At 43.6% G+C, this 17,953-nt stretch overlaps 1 protein-coding gene across 1 annotated transcript in view; it reads right to left on the reverse strand.

The window, feature by feature from the left end:
• Positions 1–669: 669 nt before the first annotated feature.
• The window catches only part of LOC147612309 (uncharacterized), a 36,226-nt gene continuing 18,942 nt past the window's right edge, over positions 670–17,953 (reverse strand). Inside the window, exon 4 of the mRNA XM_086782919.1 lies at positions 670–1,191. Within this exon, the coding sequence (XP_086639045.1) occupies positions 1,171–1,191 (21 nt within the window). The 3' untranslated portion in view covers positions 670–1,170. The remainder of the gene's footprint in view (positions 1,192–17,953) is intronic.

The following is a 17,953-nucleotide window of genomic DNA, read 5'->3' on the forward strand; positions in this document are numbered from 1 at the left end:
AAAGACTTGTGACAAAAGATGGCATTACATGGAGTTATATGTTATACGCTTGGTGAAAGTATTACATTAGATTTCAAACTTTCTGGGCTGGGAAGGTCATGAGTGGGTAAGAAACAGTAAGCAGCATTGGGAGGCATATATCAGTCTTCAGTTACAGTTCCTTGGAGTTTAAGATTACAAGAGAGAATTACCTTGCTCAAACCTCTGACCATTTTCGATAAAAAACTGTGAACTACACCACAGCACAAAAGATTGCATGGGTCTCACCTCAAGCTTCTACACCTTTTGCTGTGATAATGAACCATGCAACGCTTCCAATCAAACAGAACAAATTCACACCACTAAGTATATCAATGAAGATGATGACTTTCATTTTTGATAGGTTGACTTTAAAGTCGAGGAAAAGTACAACCAAAGGAGGTCCTTCATCCATAACATCATACAAAATAAAGTCCACGCTAAGTAGAATCATAGGAGGAGGTACTTCAGCTATATCATACAAAGGAGAACTCAAGGACATCTTTTCGGACAGAATTTTATCAATCCGCAGAACTTAACCCCTAAGCTGACAGTACAATGACACTCCTTGCAATCCTACTGGCACTCCTAATGGTTTTTTCAAGTATTCAGCTTGCCATCAGCCACCTCCCCTTTGATGAAACACAGATATAGAAATGTACTATGCTTAGACAATTGCAACATCAGTTAAGGTTCAGTGATAAATCACCCTTGCACAATTAAAGGATATATCAAGACCGTGCCCATACTTTAACACACAACCAAGTGCATTGTTTAGTTGAAAACAAAAGTTTAGAAAGCGGCTTTTTGGGCGATGTCTTCTCCCAGCCGACAAGTCCATCCATGAGCAGCCCATTGCATAAACATAGTTCTTCCCCAAAAATACTGAAATCCTTTGCAAAGAGCTCCTAGGTATTGCACTTGGGACATGCACCATCTGAGAAAGCAAAAGAAAGACTACGCGTCTATGCTCTATTCATAATTTCGGTATGTTAAATACCACTTTGGACAATTGTATCAAGCATTTTCGCATTTAGAAAACACTAGTACACTGCCACTAAGGTTGCCTGTGCTAGTCTTAGGAATATTAACTAACTCAACTTTTAATGGACTTCACCAGCATTGAGATCACGTAACTGTTCCTTCATGTCCTTAGTACAGTCCAACTCTCGCCTGTTTAAAAAAATTGCAGTTAGAAAAGGCATTAATTAAACTGCTTACAAGCCTGAACTACAATTTACATCCAAATTAACCCATTTGCAGACAGATACTGTCAGCAATTACATGTCTTTTGAGACTCTACACCAAATGACATGAACAAGAACAAAACGCATAAGAAAACAACAGAAAACATTTTTGTTCCAAAGTTGAGATTCAAACCGCAGCGTTCAGGAGGAAGCAGTTTTGAGTCGTGTTTCAGACAGTTGAAGGTCATGTAACATTCAAGCAAGACAAGACATTCAAGTCGTGTTGATCAATTTGAAGAGAAATTACTGCCCCAATAGAAATGTGAGATCCTCTCCAAAAGACAGATTCCAGATGCAAATACAGCAGCCAGTGTCCCCTGCTGGTTTTATTTATAGCAGCAGTAGACACTATATAAGTGACTTATGGGTAATTGTGTTGTTAGACTGTCGTACTTGACAGTTGGTCTATGCCTGGACCGCAGTAGTCTTACTGATGCCATGGGCGTGGTGCCTTGCTGAGGGTCCCTTAGGAAAGGCTCTGGTGGTATGGGATGCCAGGGCTGATTGGCTTGGCTTGTCGGGAATGGAACCTTAGCCCCTGGCTCAGGGGAGAATCTGGATGGAAACTACGGTTGGGAGGTAAGTTTGCTTGCACCTTTCTACGTGTTCTAACCTTGCGAGTTTAGCTTGTGTATCACGTGACCTTATGAAGGGAGCTTTACAAGACACCACCCCCTACAAGGTGTACATACATATGCTGCCACCACACATACGACATGTCAAACCATGATGCCAAGCGTTCATAAGAGGTGTCACCTACACACATCATTGCTTACACAAGATCCTCTTAAGAGGTGGTATCCACACACTAGTGGTTGTTCACACACGCTAGAACCGCTTTATTTAAGCCAGTTTACACAACCACCTAGCACGTGTTTATTTCCACAATTATCACTATTAATATTCCCATATTTAATAGTCCAAGACGACTGGCTAGAAAAACCAATCATCTAGGACTAGGTTTGCTGCTTCTCGACGGAGGTAGAGGTAGCAAAGATTACCGATTCGTCTTCAATCTTCAACTTGGCAACTCGTTTACCGCACTCAATGATGTGGTGCCCACGCTTGCAGCAGTAATGACATTTTCCTTTCTTCTTGCTTTTTCTCTACTAGCATCTCCTCGTGATTTGTTCTTTCTTCTCTACTCTTCCCGAAAGAGTAACCCAACCAGCTATTCAAAAGAAATAGGGTTGCCTCCACCTCTCATGGAAAGATTTAAAGAAGTGAGAAAGCTTGGATAGGAAGAAGGTAAGGAATTGAGAGTAGTGGAGACAAGCTTTCTATCTCCTACTATCTCATTGACGTTCAGCAAATGTTCTTTCAGGTCCTTTACCTTGCTTAGATGCTGTGCCATAGAAACTCCTTGCATATCAAGGTTGTCCAGCTCTTGCATCAGGTACATGACTCTAGCTTCATTGCGGGTTTGGAACATGGCTTCCACAAGCCGCCATGCAGCTCTTCTCATGATAGATCGCTTCACGGAAAGAGAGATCATGGACATGGCTTGGGCATCCCTCGAGGTCCTGCCTACGTTGTTCTTCGGTAGTAGTAGTAATGTCAAATCCCCACCGGATCACCTCGTAGAACGCTCCTGGTACAAGACTCGAAACCTGCAAAACAAAACCAAGCAATGTGAAGGGGGTGCAGGCCTGACTCACCTCCCAACCTTGACAGCCGTGGGCAAGCCCACAAGTCTTGGCTGTCCCCACCGAGCCACAAGCTGAGCTAACTAGTTGGACGAACCGGCCAATCTCTATCTCGTGACGTCCCATCTTGCTTCGAAGCTACCCTTGCGGGCCTCAAGACTGCTGCCGGCCTTGGCTGCAGAAAGCAAGTGCATGTCTGCACTAGATCCTAGCTCCTGACCATAGAGCTCTCAGAAAGACACGCGAGACTCTATGAACTATTGACTAACCTTGTCCACCCTTTTATAGGCTCTTGGCCGGTCATCGGGCATCCACACTTGGGAGCCCGCACGTTAGTCTATCCCTAGCCCAACTCGCCAATCAGCCTGCCTAGCTCCAAGCTTTCCCAAGCCTCGAAGCTAATCTTGTGTGCGTGTAGCACACAGTAGATACACACTGTACACATGACATACTCCCCTTCCTCTAAGAGCTCACTCCTGAGCTCACTAAAAACCCAGGGTAATCCCTCTAAAAGGTAGTCAATGTCTCCCATGTAGCGTCCTCCTCAACACGATCCTTCCACTTGATCTTGTATTCCATGAGAAGTGTATTACGCAATCGTCTTTCACAAAATCCAAGGATCTTTTCCGGTTCGTGTGGAACGAATATCATATCCTCGACATCTATGATTTCTTGAGGAGTAACTAATTGGTCTGTTCCACCAAGTACTTCCTAAAGTCTACTGACATGAAATACGGGATGAACTTTCACATTAGAAGGCAAATCCAGTTCATTGAACTAATCCGTCGTGTAATCTGAAATGGTCCACAATATCTAGGGAATAATTTCGGAGATCTACCTGTCCGTACAGTCTCGAAATCCTTGGAAACTCGCAAATACACCATCGTTCCTTCATAGAACTCTCTGGGAGAACGATGTCTATTAGAATGGTCTTCTGTGTCGGTAAAAATCTAGTCATTTTTGTCAAGCAATCCACCACAACCCAAATAGAATCGTAGCCTTGACGTGTTTTTGGCAATCCAGTAATAAAATCCATGGAAATACTTTCCCATTTATTATCTCGAATTAGTAAAGGATGAAACATCCCAGCCTGTCTAAAGCGTTCAGCTTTATTTGCTTGACAAACTTGACACTTGAGAACATAATCTTCTACATACCCATTCATCTTTGGCCAATAAAAAGTGTTTCACTAAAGCTAATGTCTTGTGTACCCCAAGGTGCCCAACAGAAGGGGCGTCGTGACACTCCTTAAGAATCTTGGACCTAATGTCCGAGATCTGTGGTACACAAATTTTGTCATTACGGAATAGTAAACCATTCGGATTCATCCACTAATCTCCTGCAACCTGAATGGTAGGCTGCTCAGTCATTGAGTCTTGGTCAATCAATGAGCTCTCATCCTGGATCTTTTGCCAATATGGACCAAAATAACTATCAATCTTGCAAAGCCCTCTCAATGACTCAAATAAGTTAGTAGAAATCTCGATGAACAACAAAGTATTCACCTCTCTAATTTGACTAAGCGCATCTGCGACACTATTCATGGACCCCTTTCGATAACGAATCTCAAAATCAAAATCTTGCATTAACTCAGCCCAACGAGCTTTCCTTCCTCTCAAATCATCTGCATCACATATACTTGATTGACTGATCATCGGTCAATACCACAAACTTGGAGCCATATAAATAATGTCTCCAAACCTTGAGAGCGTGAATGACAGTATAAAGCTCCTTCTCAAGGATTAGCCAACGAGATTGAGTTTTGTCTAGCTTTCTACTCTTGAAAGCAACAGGTCTACCATCTTGGAATAGCGCAACCCCGATTGCATAGGCACTGGCATCAGTCTCAAGAACATAAGGCCTACTAGGATCGGATAATGCTAAGATAGGTGCTTCCTTGACTTTATCTTTTAAAAGTCTGAAGGCCATATCCAGATCGTTATTCCAAGTGATAGGCTGATTCGACTTACGTCCACGACCTTTCAATAAGTCGATCATCGATAGTGTGAGCTGAGAGTACTCCCATACAGATTTCCGAAGAAAAACAACAAAACCGAGAAAAGAACAAAGTTGTTTCACTGTCTGTGGTATAGGTCAAGCGAGAACCTTCTGAACTCGGTCATAGTCAATGCTCAACCCGTGATCTTGTGTCCCAAGTCAATGATTTCTATCATAAAAAACTCACATTTACTTAATTTAGCATGCAATCAATTCATGAGGTGTCTAACGTGATCCTCAAGAGTACGACTATATACTAAAATATCATCGAGAAACACAACCACAAATTTTTTCAAAAGGTCACGAAAAAGATTGTTCATCATTTGCTGAAAAGTGGCTGGAGCATTAATTAACACAAAAGATAATACAAGAAACTTGTAATGGCCATACCTAGTCCGAAAGGCGGTTCTTTCGACATACCTTTCATAAATACGTATCTAGTGATAGCCAATACGTAAATCTATCTTTGTGAAATACTTCGCTCCGGCTAATCGGTTAATCAGGTCATCTGATCTAGAGAGAGGATAATGGTTCTTGATTATCAGCTTGTTCAATCTCTTGTAATCTATACACATTCTCCAAGTGTTATCCTTGTTTCTCCTAAGTAACACAGGTGTACCCCAAGGTGATTTACTTGGACGGATCTGACCCATCCTCAAATAATCTACGAGTTGTTTGGCCAACTCATCTTCCTCAGCTTAGCTCATCCTGTAAGGTAGAATACTAACAGGTTGGGCACCAAGGACCAAGTCAATACGATGATCTACTACCCTTTCGGGTGGTAGGCCCGATGGCGGTTCCTTAGGAAATACATCTTGAAACGAATCAAGTATCTTCTGTAATTCTTTGCTTTTAAATACACTTAATTCATTGACATCCATAGAAGGTATGAGAAATGAAGAAAGTGGAATCAATACACAATGAAAAGCAATATACAAAGAAGAATCCATTATATTTTCAAAATCAACTGTATTTACAAGAGGTCCCTGAGAGGGATGTATACAATCACCTAAGACACAATACTGGGTGTTCCTATGTTCAAAAGAAGAAGTATGACTAGACCAATCTATCTGGACCTAAAGGATCTTAAACCACTCAATCCCTAATAACAAGTCTACATGCTCTAGATGCATAACATAGCACTCCAGAATATCTTCGTAGTCCTGAATCCGGATCGGTAGCTTCTTCACCTTTCGATCCCATACTTGCCGACCCGCAGGTAGACGTACTTCATAGGTATGATTGCTAGGTGTTATGTCCAGACTCAATTTCTACACAAGTTTGTAATTAACAAAGTTGTGTGAGCTGCCAGAGTTGTGTGAGCTGCCAGAGTCCAGAAGAATGTGGATTCTATGGACATTCACTTCTCCATAAACTTGGAGAAGATCATGCAAGCCAAAAACTTTAGAGTTGAACATACAATCAAAACATGAACTAGAAAGTACAGTAACTGAAGTACCTGTCAAAGACAACTGGTTGGCTACCTTTGGCTTGGATCCTGCGTTGGTCTTTGCACCCTTCTTCTTCAGGCACTCGTTACGCATATGTCCTTTTTCTTCGCAGATGAAGAAACGTCTTTCATCTTGAGCCTCAAAGCCTTGAGAAGACGGTTTTTCTTTGTTGAGATCAAAGTAGAATTCTTCGAAGGTTGGTCAGAAGACTTTCCTTCTGTCGTGTGCTAGCCATCGGTGCGGAGTACTTCCATTTGTGCTTGTTCCCTTGCTTGGTCACGAGTTTAGATTTGGAAGAGACCATCGTATCATCATTAAACAAGCAAAATAAATGGCCTCGTCCAAAGTTTTGCATTTATTGTTTTTAACCTGTAAACAGTACGAGTTGGGTAAACCGGCTACGAAGAAACCCTAAAGAGAGTGGAATCCATCTTCGTAGCTTTCATCTGCAAGTCTCTAAATTTTAGGAGGTAGACCTCATAAGTGAGGTTCTGCGAGGTCATGGTCAAACTGCCAAACTAAGCAATGATATCGTAATCATCCTCCTTTTTGAGAAATTCTTTCTTGAAGACTTCTTCAAACTGTGTCCAAGTCGTTGGTTTAGGTTTGAGTTCTTTTCACCAAAGCAAGCTTTGCCTAAGAGGAAACTTGTTGCTAACTGAATCTTTTTGCCATCATCATATGAATGAAACTGGAAATGGACCTACCACTTATGTAGCCATGTGTCCACTATCTCCTTGATACGCTGCTTTTGCTCGCCCCCCCAAACTGTTCCAGAATAATGTTGGGCCCTAAAGTAGAGGCCAAGGTATCCATATCCGAGAGAGTAGATAAGGTAGTGATCAATAAAGAGATGGAATTATGTAAAGCATGTATCTGCGCAGCGACTTGAGCTTGACGTTCTGAGAAACAAGCTTCGAAAGAAACTTTAAACTCTTGAAAATCAGATTTTGAAACAAAATCGTCGAAAAGATCGCCATCGGTGGCCTCCGTAGCCGGCAGGTCTTCACGTTCGGAAATGGGTTCCATCTCGGATTCTTGGGTCGACATCTTGACGAGGGCAAGATGAGAGAAAAGGTTGACCTTGAACAAGGAAGAGTGCTAGAGAGTACGAGGAGGAGTATGGCAAGAAGCCTTCTTGAGGAGAATTTTATAGGCCTCCCCAAAAGCATGTGTTTTTATGCATTGCTTTTGTGTTTTTTTTTTAAAAAAAACCATGTTTGAGGGCTTTTTTTTAAAAAAAACCACCCATAAAGCTTGATATTAAAAAACACATAAGCTACATAAAACTAGTCGCATAAAGATTTGTTCAAAATAAAACACACTTGTGTTTTTTAAAACCCCTTAACAAAGGTTCAAAAAACGAAAGCAACGTGCGTTTTTTTTTACGAAGTCTAAAAATATCAAAAAACGATGCCACCCATCGATTGTGTGCTTTTCGTTTTTTTTTTCTGCAGCACGTTGATCGCCGACTTTCAGCGCTGCTCTTACCTACTCGCCTACGACGACTGGTTCGAGGGGATCTTCGGCTGCTTTCTTCCCTCACAAGGACTGCGCAACCTACCTGGCTGCCAAACATGAACAGCTGACCAGCACACAGCTACAATGAATCTCTTCACCTATTCTCTCTCTTTCTCTTGTTGTTCACACAACCGACTTAAATCATGCTTTTCTCTTTCATGTTAAGATTCACAATAGTCCCTTGCCAAAAAAAACAATTCTTATTCTTGCTTAACAAGATAACCCTTTCCATGACCATAACCCACTTGGGTTCCAACGATGTAAACATAACATGCTGAATCTGAAAAAACAGCAGAATGCACGAAAAACAGCAATCTTCTCGAACTCATACCTTTTCTTTGACCTCTTTTTCTCTACCTACCGACTTGCTCGTTCTCGAGGCTTGCTCTGATACCACTGTCAAATCCCCACCAGATCACCTAATAGAACGCTCTTGATGCAAGACTCGAAACCTGCAAAATAAAACCAAGCAACGTGAAGGGGGTGCAGGCCGACTCACCTCCCAACCTTGACAGCCGTGGACAAGCCCACAAGTCTTGGCTGTCCCCACCGAGCCACGAGCTGAGCTAACTAGTTGGACGAACTGACCAATCTCTATCTCGTGACGTCCCATACCGCTATGAAGCTACCCTTGCGGGCCTCAAGACTACTGCCAGCCTTGGCTGCAGAAAGCAAGTGCACGTCTACATTAGATCCAGGCTCCTAACCATAGAGCTCTCACAAAGACACGCAAGACTCTATGAACTATTGACTAACCTTGTCCACCCTTTTATAGGGTCTTGGCCAGTCACCGAGCATCCACACTTGGGCGCCCGCACGTTAGTCTATCCCTAGTCCAACTTGCCAATCAGCCTGCCTAGCTCCAAGCTTTCCCAAGCCTCGAAGCTAGTCTTGTGTGCGTGTAGCACACAGTAGATACACACTGTGCACATGACAAGTGACCTCGATGATTCTAACTACCACCTAAGAAACTGTATGTGCTTGTCCAATTGTTGCCAAAGGATAATAGGATGGAGGATGAGATTCCTCCCAAGTGATGATCTCCCATAAGCCTCTGGCTATTAACAAACTTTTCAACATAACACTCCACAAAGAGCAATTAGGCCCATCTAGCCTATTCTCATTTGGCATCCAATCCTCTTTGTGCCATCCTCACAGTAAGAGATTTCCAAAAGCAGAATTATGTGCAAGAAACAAGAAAGTCCCCCCCTGAAAGGGAGATGTTGGTGCACTAATGGGCTTGACACAAGGCACCATGAAATGATCAGATGTAAGAAGCAATTGCCAAGGTATACCAAAAATAAGATGTACAGCTGAGTGAGCTTCAACAATGCTCAGAATAGGTAATTGGATTGATGCAGGGGTTCTTCTGGATGCCTAATCCAAAAAAAAAAATCTCAATGAGAACGCCCTAAAGCATCTCCGATGACAAGACATTGAATCGTGTGAGATGTCTCTTTTTTGACGGCCATGCCTTGCACATAAGAACACAAAAGAACTGTTGGGGTAAAGGCATTATGCCCACCCTTATAGTGTGTACAAGCCCATAAGTTATAGTACACAGTACACTTAGTACTTTTAATGTACTAAGTGCACTATGTGTACTAGTGCAATATACATGTGTGATAGGGGAGTCACACACTCATGCTATTCATGAGTTGACTTATCCCCACAACTCTCTCTCTCTCTCTCTCCCCCTTGTTCTTCTCTGTGTATGTCTCCCACATAACCTAACCCTAATTTTCTGTTTCTCCCACACAACTGGTATCAGAGCATAGGTTGCTGCTTTGATCCTCTTCCTTCTCCCTAGAGCCGTCAATTTTTTTGCTGCCCTGCACTGGAGGTGTCTGAAGCGAAGGCTACAGAGGTGAAACCTGCTGTTGGCTAACCTTGGGTGTTGCAGGCAGCAAGTCGACTAGGGGTTGACGGGCAGATCTAAGCGTAGCAAACCACAAGGCAGCGTGGAGCGATGGCATAAAAATACCTCAACAAACGAAGAGGAGCCCGTCGACTTCAGGCGTGTAGAAGGCGCTAGGCGAGCGAAGCGCACAGCAGCCAAGCGAAGCGTGAGCGAAGGCTGGCGCTAGGCGAATACGTGGCAAACGTGTAGCGCTGGATCCGACGGAGCTGTCCCGAGCAAGTCCAACGGAGCCTGTGCGAGCACGGGGAGGAGAGGTGCTTCCGCCTTGTCAACACCCACTGCGTGATCGTGAAGAAGCGGAGGCACTGATGTCCAGACTCCAGACTCGAGAGACAACTATGACATGGGGAGCTCAAAGCTTGCGCGAGGCTTGATTCCTGCAACTGCAGCGTCTCTCACACTGTTCATAGCGACAATTCTGTATCGACGTTACTGGAGGCTCGCGCATGGCCATGGACAACGCAGCAAAAGCAAATTAACAGTCGGAGAGGTGGAGTCTTAGAAGCCATAGGCAACACACCTCTCATCAGACTCAACAGCTTGTCTGAAGCCACGGGTTGCGAGCAGCAAACACATCAGCTTGATTGGAGCATCCATCAAATCTGCAGCAAGAATTGCCCCCCTCTCCTGCAACAACCTCTGCAATCAAAATTCAGCCTGCAAATTGAAGAAAAATCAGAAATTACAAGGTATTTTCCTCAATTTTTTTTTGGCATTTGCAATTGAGCAAGTACAATGAACAATTGAGCAGATCAAGTGCCGAATTGCTCAATTTTGAGCAAAATTGGCAAAATTGGGTGACATTGGTCACAATCAGGATCAATTTGCAGGAAATTGGTCACAATCAGGATTAATTTGCAGGAAATTGAATGTCGAAATTTGGGGCTTTTGATGTAATTGTGCAATTAAGCACTCATACATGCTGTATGATGTGAGAAATCACACATTTGGGCAAAATTGCAGCAAATTGCAGTGCAAATCAAGGGGCTTTTGTGTCGATTTGGTTGATTTGCATGCAGGCAATCGCATTTGATGCTGTGGATAATGTGTTGATGCCTTACAAGCACTCAATGTGCCTGTAAATCAAGGGGCTTTCATGTATTTGATGTATATGTGGCCAGGGGGAAGCATCGTGAACACTCTGGATGCCTTCATGTGCGTCAATGTACCATGTATGATCAGAAATTGATCTTAAATCAAGGGGCTTTTCAAGTTTGTATGCTTGTTGAGCTTGGCAAAGCAGCAGGCAAGACATTTATGCCTTGAATCCTCAAAAATCAGCTTGCAGTCAAGGGGCTTTTGCCCAATTTCTGTTCAGGACTGTTATATGCAGTGTACAGGACTGTAAAAGTCTGATTTTCACTCATTTGGACAGCCAGAAGAGCATTTATTGCTACTGTACCTGCTGGTACAGATTTGGCACAGCTTTGTGCATGTTTTGGCATGGCTGTACACTGTTTTGAGTGACCAAAAGGTTCAATTTCAGCTGCTGTACTTGCCGGTACAGGTTTGGTACATCATTGGTGAGCACTTGGTACTGCTGTACAGTACTTTGGAAGGGCAACAGAGCACATTTAAGGTGCTGTCCAAAATCTGCAGCAACCAGATTTTGGTGATTTCATCACATAAAGTGGGAGAAAAGTTACATTCTTGCTTCCGCAGTGGGAGATAAACCTTGGGAGAAAAACTGTGAGCACTTTGTGTGCTTTTGGTGCAGTGTTTGCACATTTTGCAGGGAGTCAGGCATTGACAGGTTGCATTTTGCTATGGCAACCACAGGTGAGAGCTCTTCATTGCTTCACATCAAGAAGCTTGAAGGCTCGCATAATTATGATATTTGGCAAACCCAGTGCTACAATGTGTTGCTCCAGAAAAAGCAGCACAAGCCTATCAAAGAAAGGGGTGTAATGCCCGCTTCTCTTACTGCTGAAGAGTGGGAAGACATGGATGAGCTGGCAAGATCTACTATCATGTTGTCTGTGTCAGATTCATTACTTTTCAGCATTCGTGAAGAGAAGACAACTTGGGGAATGTGGCAGAGATTGCAGGACTTGTATGCCCAACAAAGTGCCTCAAGCAAAGTGTATTGGTTGAAGAAACTCATAGGTCTTCAGATGAAGGAAGGGGCGTCTATGACAGCCCATCTAAATGAGTTTAATGGTATTGTCAGCCAGGTCATTAATCAAAAATTGGCAATGGACGATGAGTTCAAAGCCACTTTTCTGTTATGCACTTTGCCAGAGAGTTGGGACACATTCAGGACAGCCACTAGCAATTCGAATGCTATGCTGTCATATGCAGATGTTGAGGATGCTCTTCTTCAAGAAGAGATGAACAGGAAAAACAACTCTGTTGGAAAGTCCAATGCAATGAATGCACGTGGGAGATCCCAACAAAGGGGGAAAAGCCAAGAAAGGGGAAGGAGCAAGTCTCGCTCCAAAAAGGATTTGGAATGCCATTATTGTGGCAAAAAGGGACACATTAAAAAGCAATGCTACAAATGGAAAAATGATCAAAAAGAAAAGGGAAAAGGCAAAGACAAAGAGAAAGATGAAGCCAAAGATGTAAAGCCAAAGGGCAAAAGTGGAGTCAAGATTGAAGAAATCAATGTGTCACATTCAGGTGGCAGCGAGGATGAGGTCCTATTTACGTCTTCACTTGATGCCCATTCACTTCTTACAGGTGGTCATGGTATGCACTCATGGATCATTGATTCAGGTGCCTCCTTTCATGTCACAGGTTGCAGAGACTTGTTTGTCAGGTATACTGCTGGCAATGAAGGAGTGGTTTATTTGGGTGATAACCATGCATGCAAGATACTTGGCAGAGGTGATGTGAGGCTTGTGTTTTCAGATGGCTCACAGCTTATGCTCCATGATGTCAGGCATGTGCCTGAGATCAAGAAGAATCTGCTTTCTACTGGACAACTTGATGATGCTGATTATGTTACCACATTTGGTAGTGGAAAGTGGAAGATTAGTAAGGGCTCACTGGTTGTTGCCAGAGGCTCTAAGGTGGACACTCTTTATTGTTGGGTTTTATGCTGTGTATGCACCCAGAGGAGTGCTAGTGATCATCAGTAGGTTACTGGGGCACTTTTTACATCAGTTAGTGGAGGTTTTTTCCCCCAGTTTAGTTCAGTTTCACTTATATGCAGTTTATAAGTGTTTTGGTCCACCCGGCACATTTATGGCCGGACATGTGAACACTTATCCTTTAGGGGTCACTATCATGTGGCTTGTACTTGATTTTTTCATTCATTGAAGCATACAACAGTCGTGTTCACTCCTCCTCCTTGGTTTCCACGCCTGATTGCTTTCTGTAAACCCTAACCCTAATCCTTGAGTGCCTTCAATTGGTATCAGAGCATTGAAGCTCTACACAGCCCTGCCCGTACACTGCCAAGCCTTTGCTGCATCTGCCCGTACAGCATACGTACAGTCAGTCTGCGCTGCCAGCATCGCCTTCAGTAGCTGTACCAGCCCGTACAGTCAAGCGCAGCCACCTACATCACCTGTGCGCCGTCAGGTAACCTCTGCGCCTGCTGCCCGTAACTGGTCGCCTTCAGTCGGGTACTGCAAGTCGTCGCCTACAACTACTGTAGAGCGCCGCCTTCAGCCCGTGTACCTGTGCGCCACCTGCAAGACACCGCCTGCAGCCCCAGTCAGCGCTATTCAGCGTACGTGTACCAGCCACCGTAAGCGCCGACTGTCACCCGCCTGCGCCAACTGTACAAGACAACGCCGACTGTCACCTGCGCAGCCATACGCCTGTAAGCGCCGACTGTCACCTGCACAGCTCTGGTCAACTTTGTCAGTACGGTACTGTGGTCGCCCTGCCCCGTACAGTCCTCTGTACACATCTGCTCACAGTATTCCGTACCTGACCAGTACATGTCAATACTCGACTGTTTCTGTACCTGTACTGTACCAACCTGTAGAGTACCTATTTTCACTGTTCAGTACAAGTACATCCGCCGTACTTCAACTGTACCTGCAGTCTGCTCCGTACAGTAAACTGTACCTGCACAGTATAACAGTCAAGTCATCCACACTGTGGTAAGCATTACAAATTTTGAATATTGGGCATTTTTATTTTCTCTATGAAAATATACAGGCACAACAGGCAGATTTTCTAGCAAGAAAATATACAGATTTTTTGCACAGTTTGGGTGCAGCAAATTTCGGCATTTTTGGGGCATTTTGGCATTGTGTACGCCATTTGCTGCTCTACTCAATCATTGGTGCATTGAGCTGCACATTCAGAGGATTGAGAGTGCAGGCAGATTTGGGTGAACTGTATTCAGTGGAGTACAGTTGTTATCAGGGTTTTTGCTATTGGGTTTTTTGGTAAACAGGTACAACATTGTGCGTAAAGCATAATGGCAAATCAACAGCAAAGTGATGTATTCACATATTTGTCTAAGGAAGACAAATTGGATGGCACGAACTACTCCTTGTGGAGTTTTATGCTGAAAAATGTGCTTGTGGCAAAAGGTCTTTGGGATTTTGTTAGTGGTGATGAACCACGTCCAGGTCCATTGGCTCCAGAGACTCCTCCCCAAGGGGGTGCTCGTGGACGAGGACAACAGGTACAGGCTCCAGGACAGCCATTGCCTGTTCAGAGAACAAATGCTCAAAAGACATGGGATGCCAGGGATGCACAAGCTTTGTCACTCATTGCATTGTCAGTTCAGAGGTCCAGGGATGCACAAGCTTTGTCACTCATTGCATTGTCAGTTCAGAGGTCCATTATACCTCATATTCGTTCAGCTGGCTCTTCACAGAATGCATGGGTGACTTTGGAGCAGATGTATGCTGCTCGTAATGAGGCTAGGATCTCATTTTTGAAAAGAGAGCTTGAAAATCAGAAAATGAATGAAGGAGATGATATGTCTAGCCACTTAAACAAGCTGCAGGATTTGAGAGAGCAACTCATCAATGTGGATGAGATTATTCCTGAGACACAGCTTGTGTCCACCATCTTGCACTCTTTGCCAAGATCTTACTTGGTTTTCCATACCTCTTTGAACCTCAGCATGAGGAATGCTGTTGAACCCCTCAAGTATCAGGAACTTGTTGCTCTCTTACTACAAGAGGAGCAAATGAGGAAGAATATGAATATGAACACAAATGCTGAACAAGCATTTACTACAGGTCAAAAGGGGAAAGAGAAATCTCAGCCAAAGAGTGCAAATAAAAATTCAGGTGATGGTGGTTCTTCACAGGATACCAAGAAAGGTGATGGACAGCCCAAGAAGAAAGGCAAATGTCATTATTGTAAGAAGCCAGGTCACTACATCACGGAATGTAGGAAGAGGATTGCCAAAGAGAAGGCAAAGGAAGCTGGGATGTCAGTTAATGATACTTCTAAAGCTCCTCCAGAGACTGCTTCTTTTGTTGAGGACAGGGATTACTGTTTTTATACATGCAGCTATGATGCCTCTTGGTCTTCACAGGCACTCAGTTTGACAGAGCATGCATGTACTTGGTATTTTGATAGTGGTGCCTCAAAGCATATCACATCTCGCAGGGATTTGTTTAGTCATGTTGGCCCTGCCCCTGTTGGCAAAACTGTTCAGTGTGCCAACAATGCTTCATATCCAGTTTGTGGCATTGGGGAGATTCAGCTTACAGCCATTGATGGCTCCATTCTCCGCCTTACAGATGCCTTATATGTACCAGGGATAAAGAAGAATTTGTTGTCCATTTCTTCTTTAGCACATTGTAGATGCAGGTCTACTTTGATGATGATAAATGCATGGTCAGAGACAAAGCAAATGCCTTGACCTTGATGCTTACTGGTACATTATGTCATGGACTTTATGAGTTGGATGCATTTCAACCAGTGGATCAGTCTGCTTATCATGCATTCACTCTTACTCCAGCTATGGTTGATGCGGAGTTATGGCATGCTCGCATGGGGCATGTAAATTTTGGTAGTCTTATGCTTATGCAGCGACATAATATGTTTACAGATCTACCTCTCATGGAGAAGCCTCCAGATCACATTTGTGAAGGATGTATTTTGGGAAAAATGCACAGGTTTTCCTTCCCACGTGATCAGGCTCTAAGAGCAACTGCAAAGTTGCAACTTATACACAGTGATCTTTGTGGTCCCATGCAGACGAAGTCATTAGGTGGTTGCTTTTATTTTGCAACATTTATTGATGACTTCTCTCGTATATGCTGGGTCTATCCTTTGACACAGAAATCACAGGTATATGATGCATTTTTGGCCTTTGTAGCACTTGCTGAGACAGAGTCAGGATGCAAGGTGAAGACTCTCCGTTCTGACCGAGGGGGGGAATATATGTCACATGTGCTGAATTCTTTTCTTGGGAGTAGAGGTATAAAACATCAGTATACTACTCCTTACACTCCACAGCAGAATGGGGTTGCAGAAAGGAAAAATCGGTCACTCATGGAGATGGCCAGATGTATGCTAAAGGCAAAAAGACTACCACATATCTTTTGGGTGGAAGCAGTAATGTGTGCTTGTCATATTTTGAATCGATGTCCCACAAAGGCATTGGTTTCTATTACTCCTTTTGAGGCTTGGCATGGCCGCAAGCCTTCTGTAAAGCATTTTCGTATCTTTGGGTGTCTTGCATATGCACACATACCCAAAGAGTTGAGGAGGAAGCTTGATGATAAAGCCACAACATGCATTTTTGTTGGGTATAGCCGTGAGAGCAAGGGCTACAGGTTATATGACCCACTATCCAGGAAGATATTCATCAGTCGGGATGTGATTTTTGATGAAAAATCAGAATTATCCATGGCTGGTTATGAGACAAATCAGGCTGAAAATGATGTGTTTGAAGGTCTACTACCCATGGAGTTTCATTCCACAGTTGGTGATCCAACTCATGAGGGTACTGGACAGCCAGCAAATGATGTAGGTGGTGCAGAAATTCAGCAGCCAAATGAGCCAGAAGCTGAGCCAAATATGGGACAGCAGGCACCACAGGTCAGACATATACCTAGATGGTATTTGAGGACATTACAGGACAGCCATTTAGAGGGTCCTCTTGCTGGTCGTACTCGTAGGGAGACAAGGACCAATGAGCATGCACACATCATGGATTTGAATCTGGTTATGGCAGCCAGTTTACAGGATGATGATGAGCCTGATTCATTTGTGGATGCACGAGATAATGTGCATTGGAACAAAGCCATGCAGGATGAGATTGATTCTATTAAAAAGAATCAAACATGGGATTTGGTTGATCTGCCCAAAGGCAAGAAAGCCATTGGTACTAAATGGGTCTATAAGTTGAAAAGACACGCAGATGGATCCATTGACAGGTACAAAGCCCGTCTAGTTGCAAAGGGCTATGCACAGAAGAAGGGCATTGATTATGCACTCAGGGATTTGTGAACAGTCCATCAGAGGCCACTTTGTATGTGAAGAAAGAAGAGACAGATCTGCTGGTCATCAGTCTTTATGTGGATGATCTCTTGCTCATGGGATCAAATGATGACAAAATTGCAGCTTTTAAGGAGATACTGCAACAGACATTTGACATGTCTGACTTGGGCCTTGTACATTACTATTTGGGCATACAGTTTGTGCAGGATAACAGAGGCATTGGGTTGTTGCAATCACGTTATGTTGCTAAACTTCTGGAGAAGTTTAAATTTCAGGATTGCAAGCCTATTAGTACTCCTATGGAGCCTGGGATGAAACTGTCACTACAAGATGACAATGTTTCCTTTGATGCCACTACATATGCTCAGGCTGTTGGGTGCCTCATTTACTTGTGTAATACAAGGCCAGATATTCAGTATGCAGTCTCTCAGTTGAGCAGATTCATGCACAGCCCACGGTTGTCACATTGGCAAGCTGTGAAGCGTGTATTCCGTTATTTGCAGGGTACCTCGTCTCTTGGTTTGCTTTATCCTGAGGGGGGTGACATGCAGTTACACGCTTACAGTGATTCAGATTGGGCTGGTGATTTTGATACCAGACATTCCACTAGTGGGAATTGTTTCTTCCTTGGCGCTTCATGCATTTCTTGGCTAAGCAAGAAACAGACCACAGTGGCCACTTCGTCTTGTGAGGCAGAGTACAGAGCAGCCTACACTACTACTGTTGAGTGTGTTTGGCTGCGTCGTCTTATGACTGATATGGATATTTCAGTGGAGG

This window comes from Cibotium barometz, chromosome 45 (assembly GCF_041138505.1).
Source record: "Cibotium barometz isolate CiBa-2024 chromosome 45, ASM4113850v1, whole genome shotgun sequence".
NCBI classification, from domain to species: domain Eukaryota; kingdom Viridiplantae; phylum Streptophyta; class Polypodiopsida; order Cyatheales; family Cibotiaceae; genus Cibotium; species Cibotium barometz.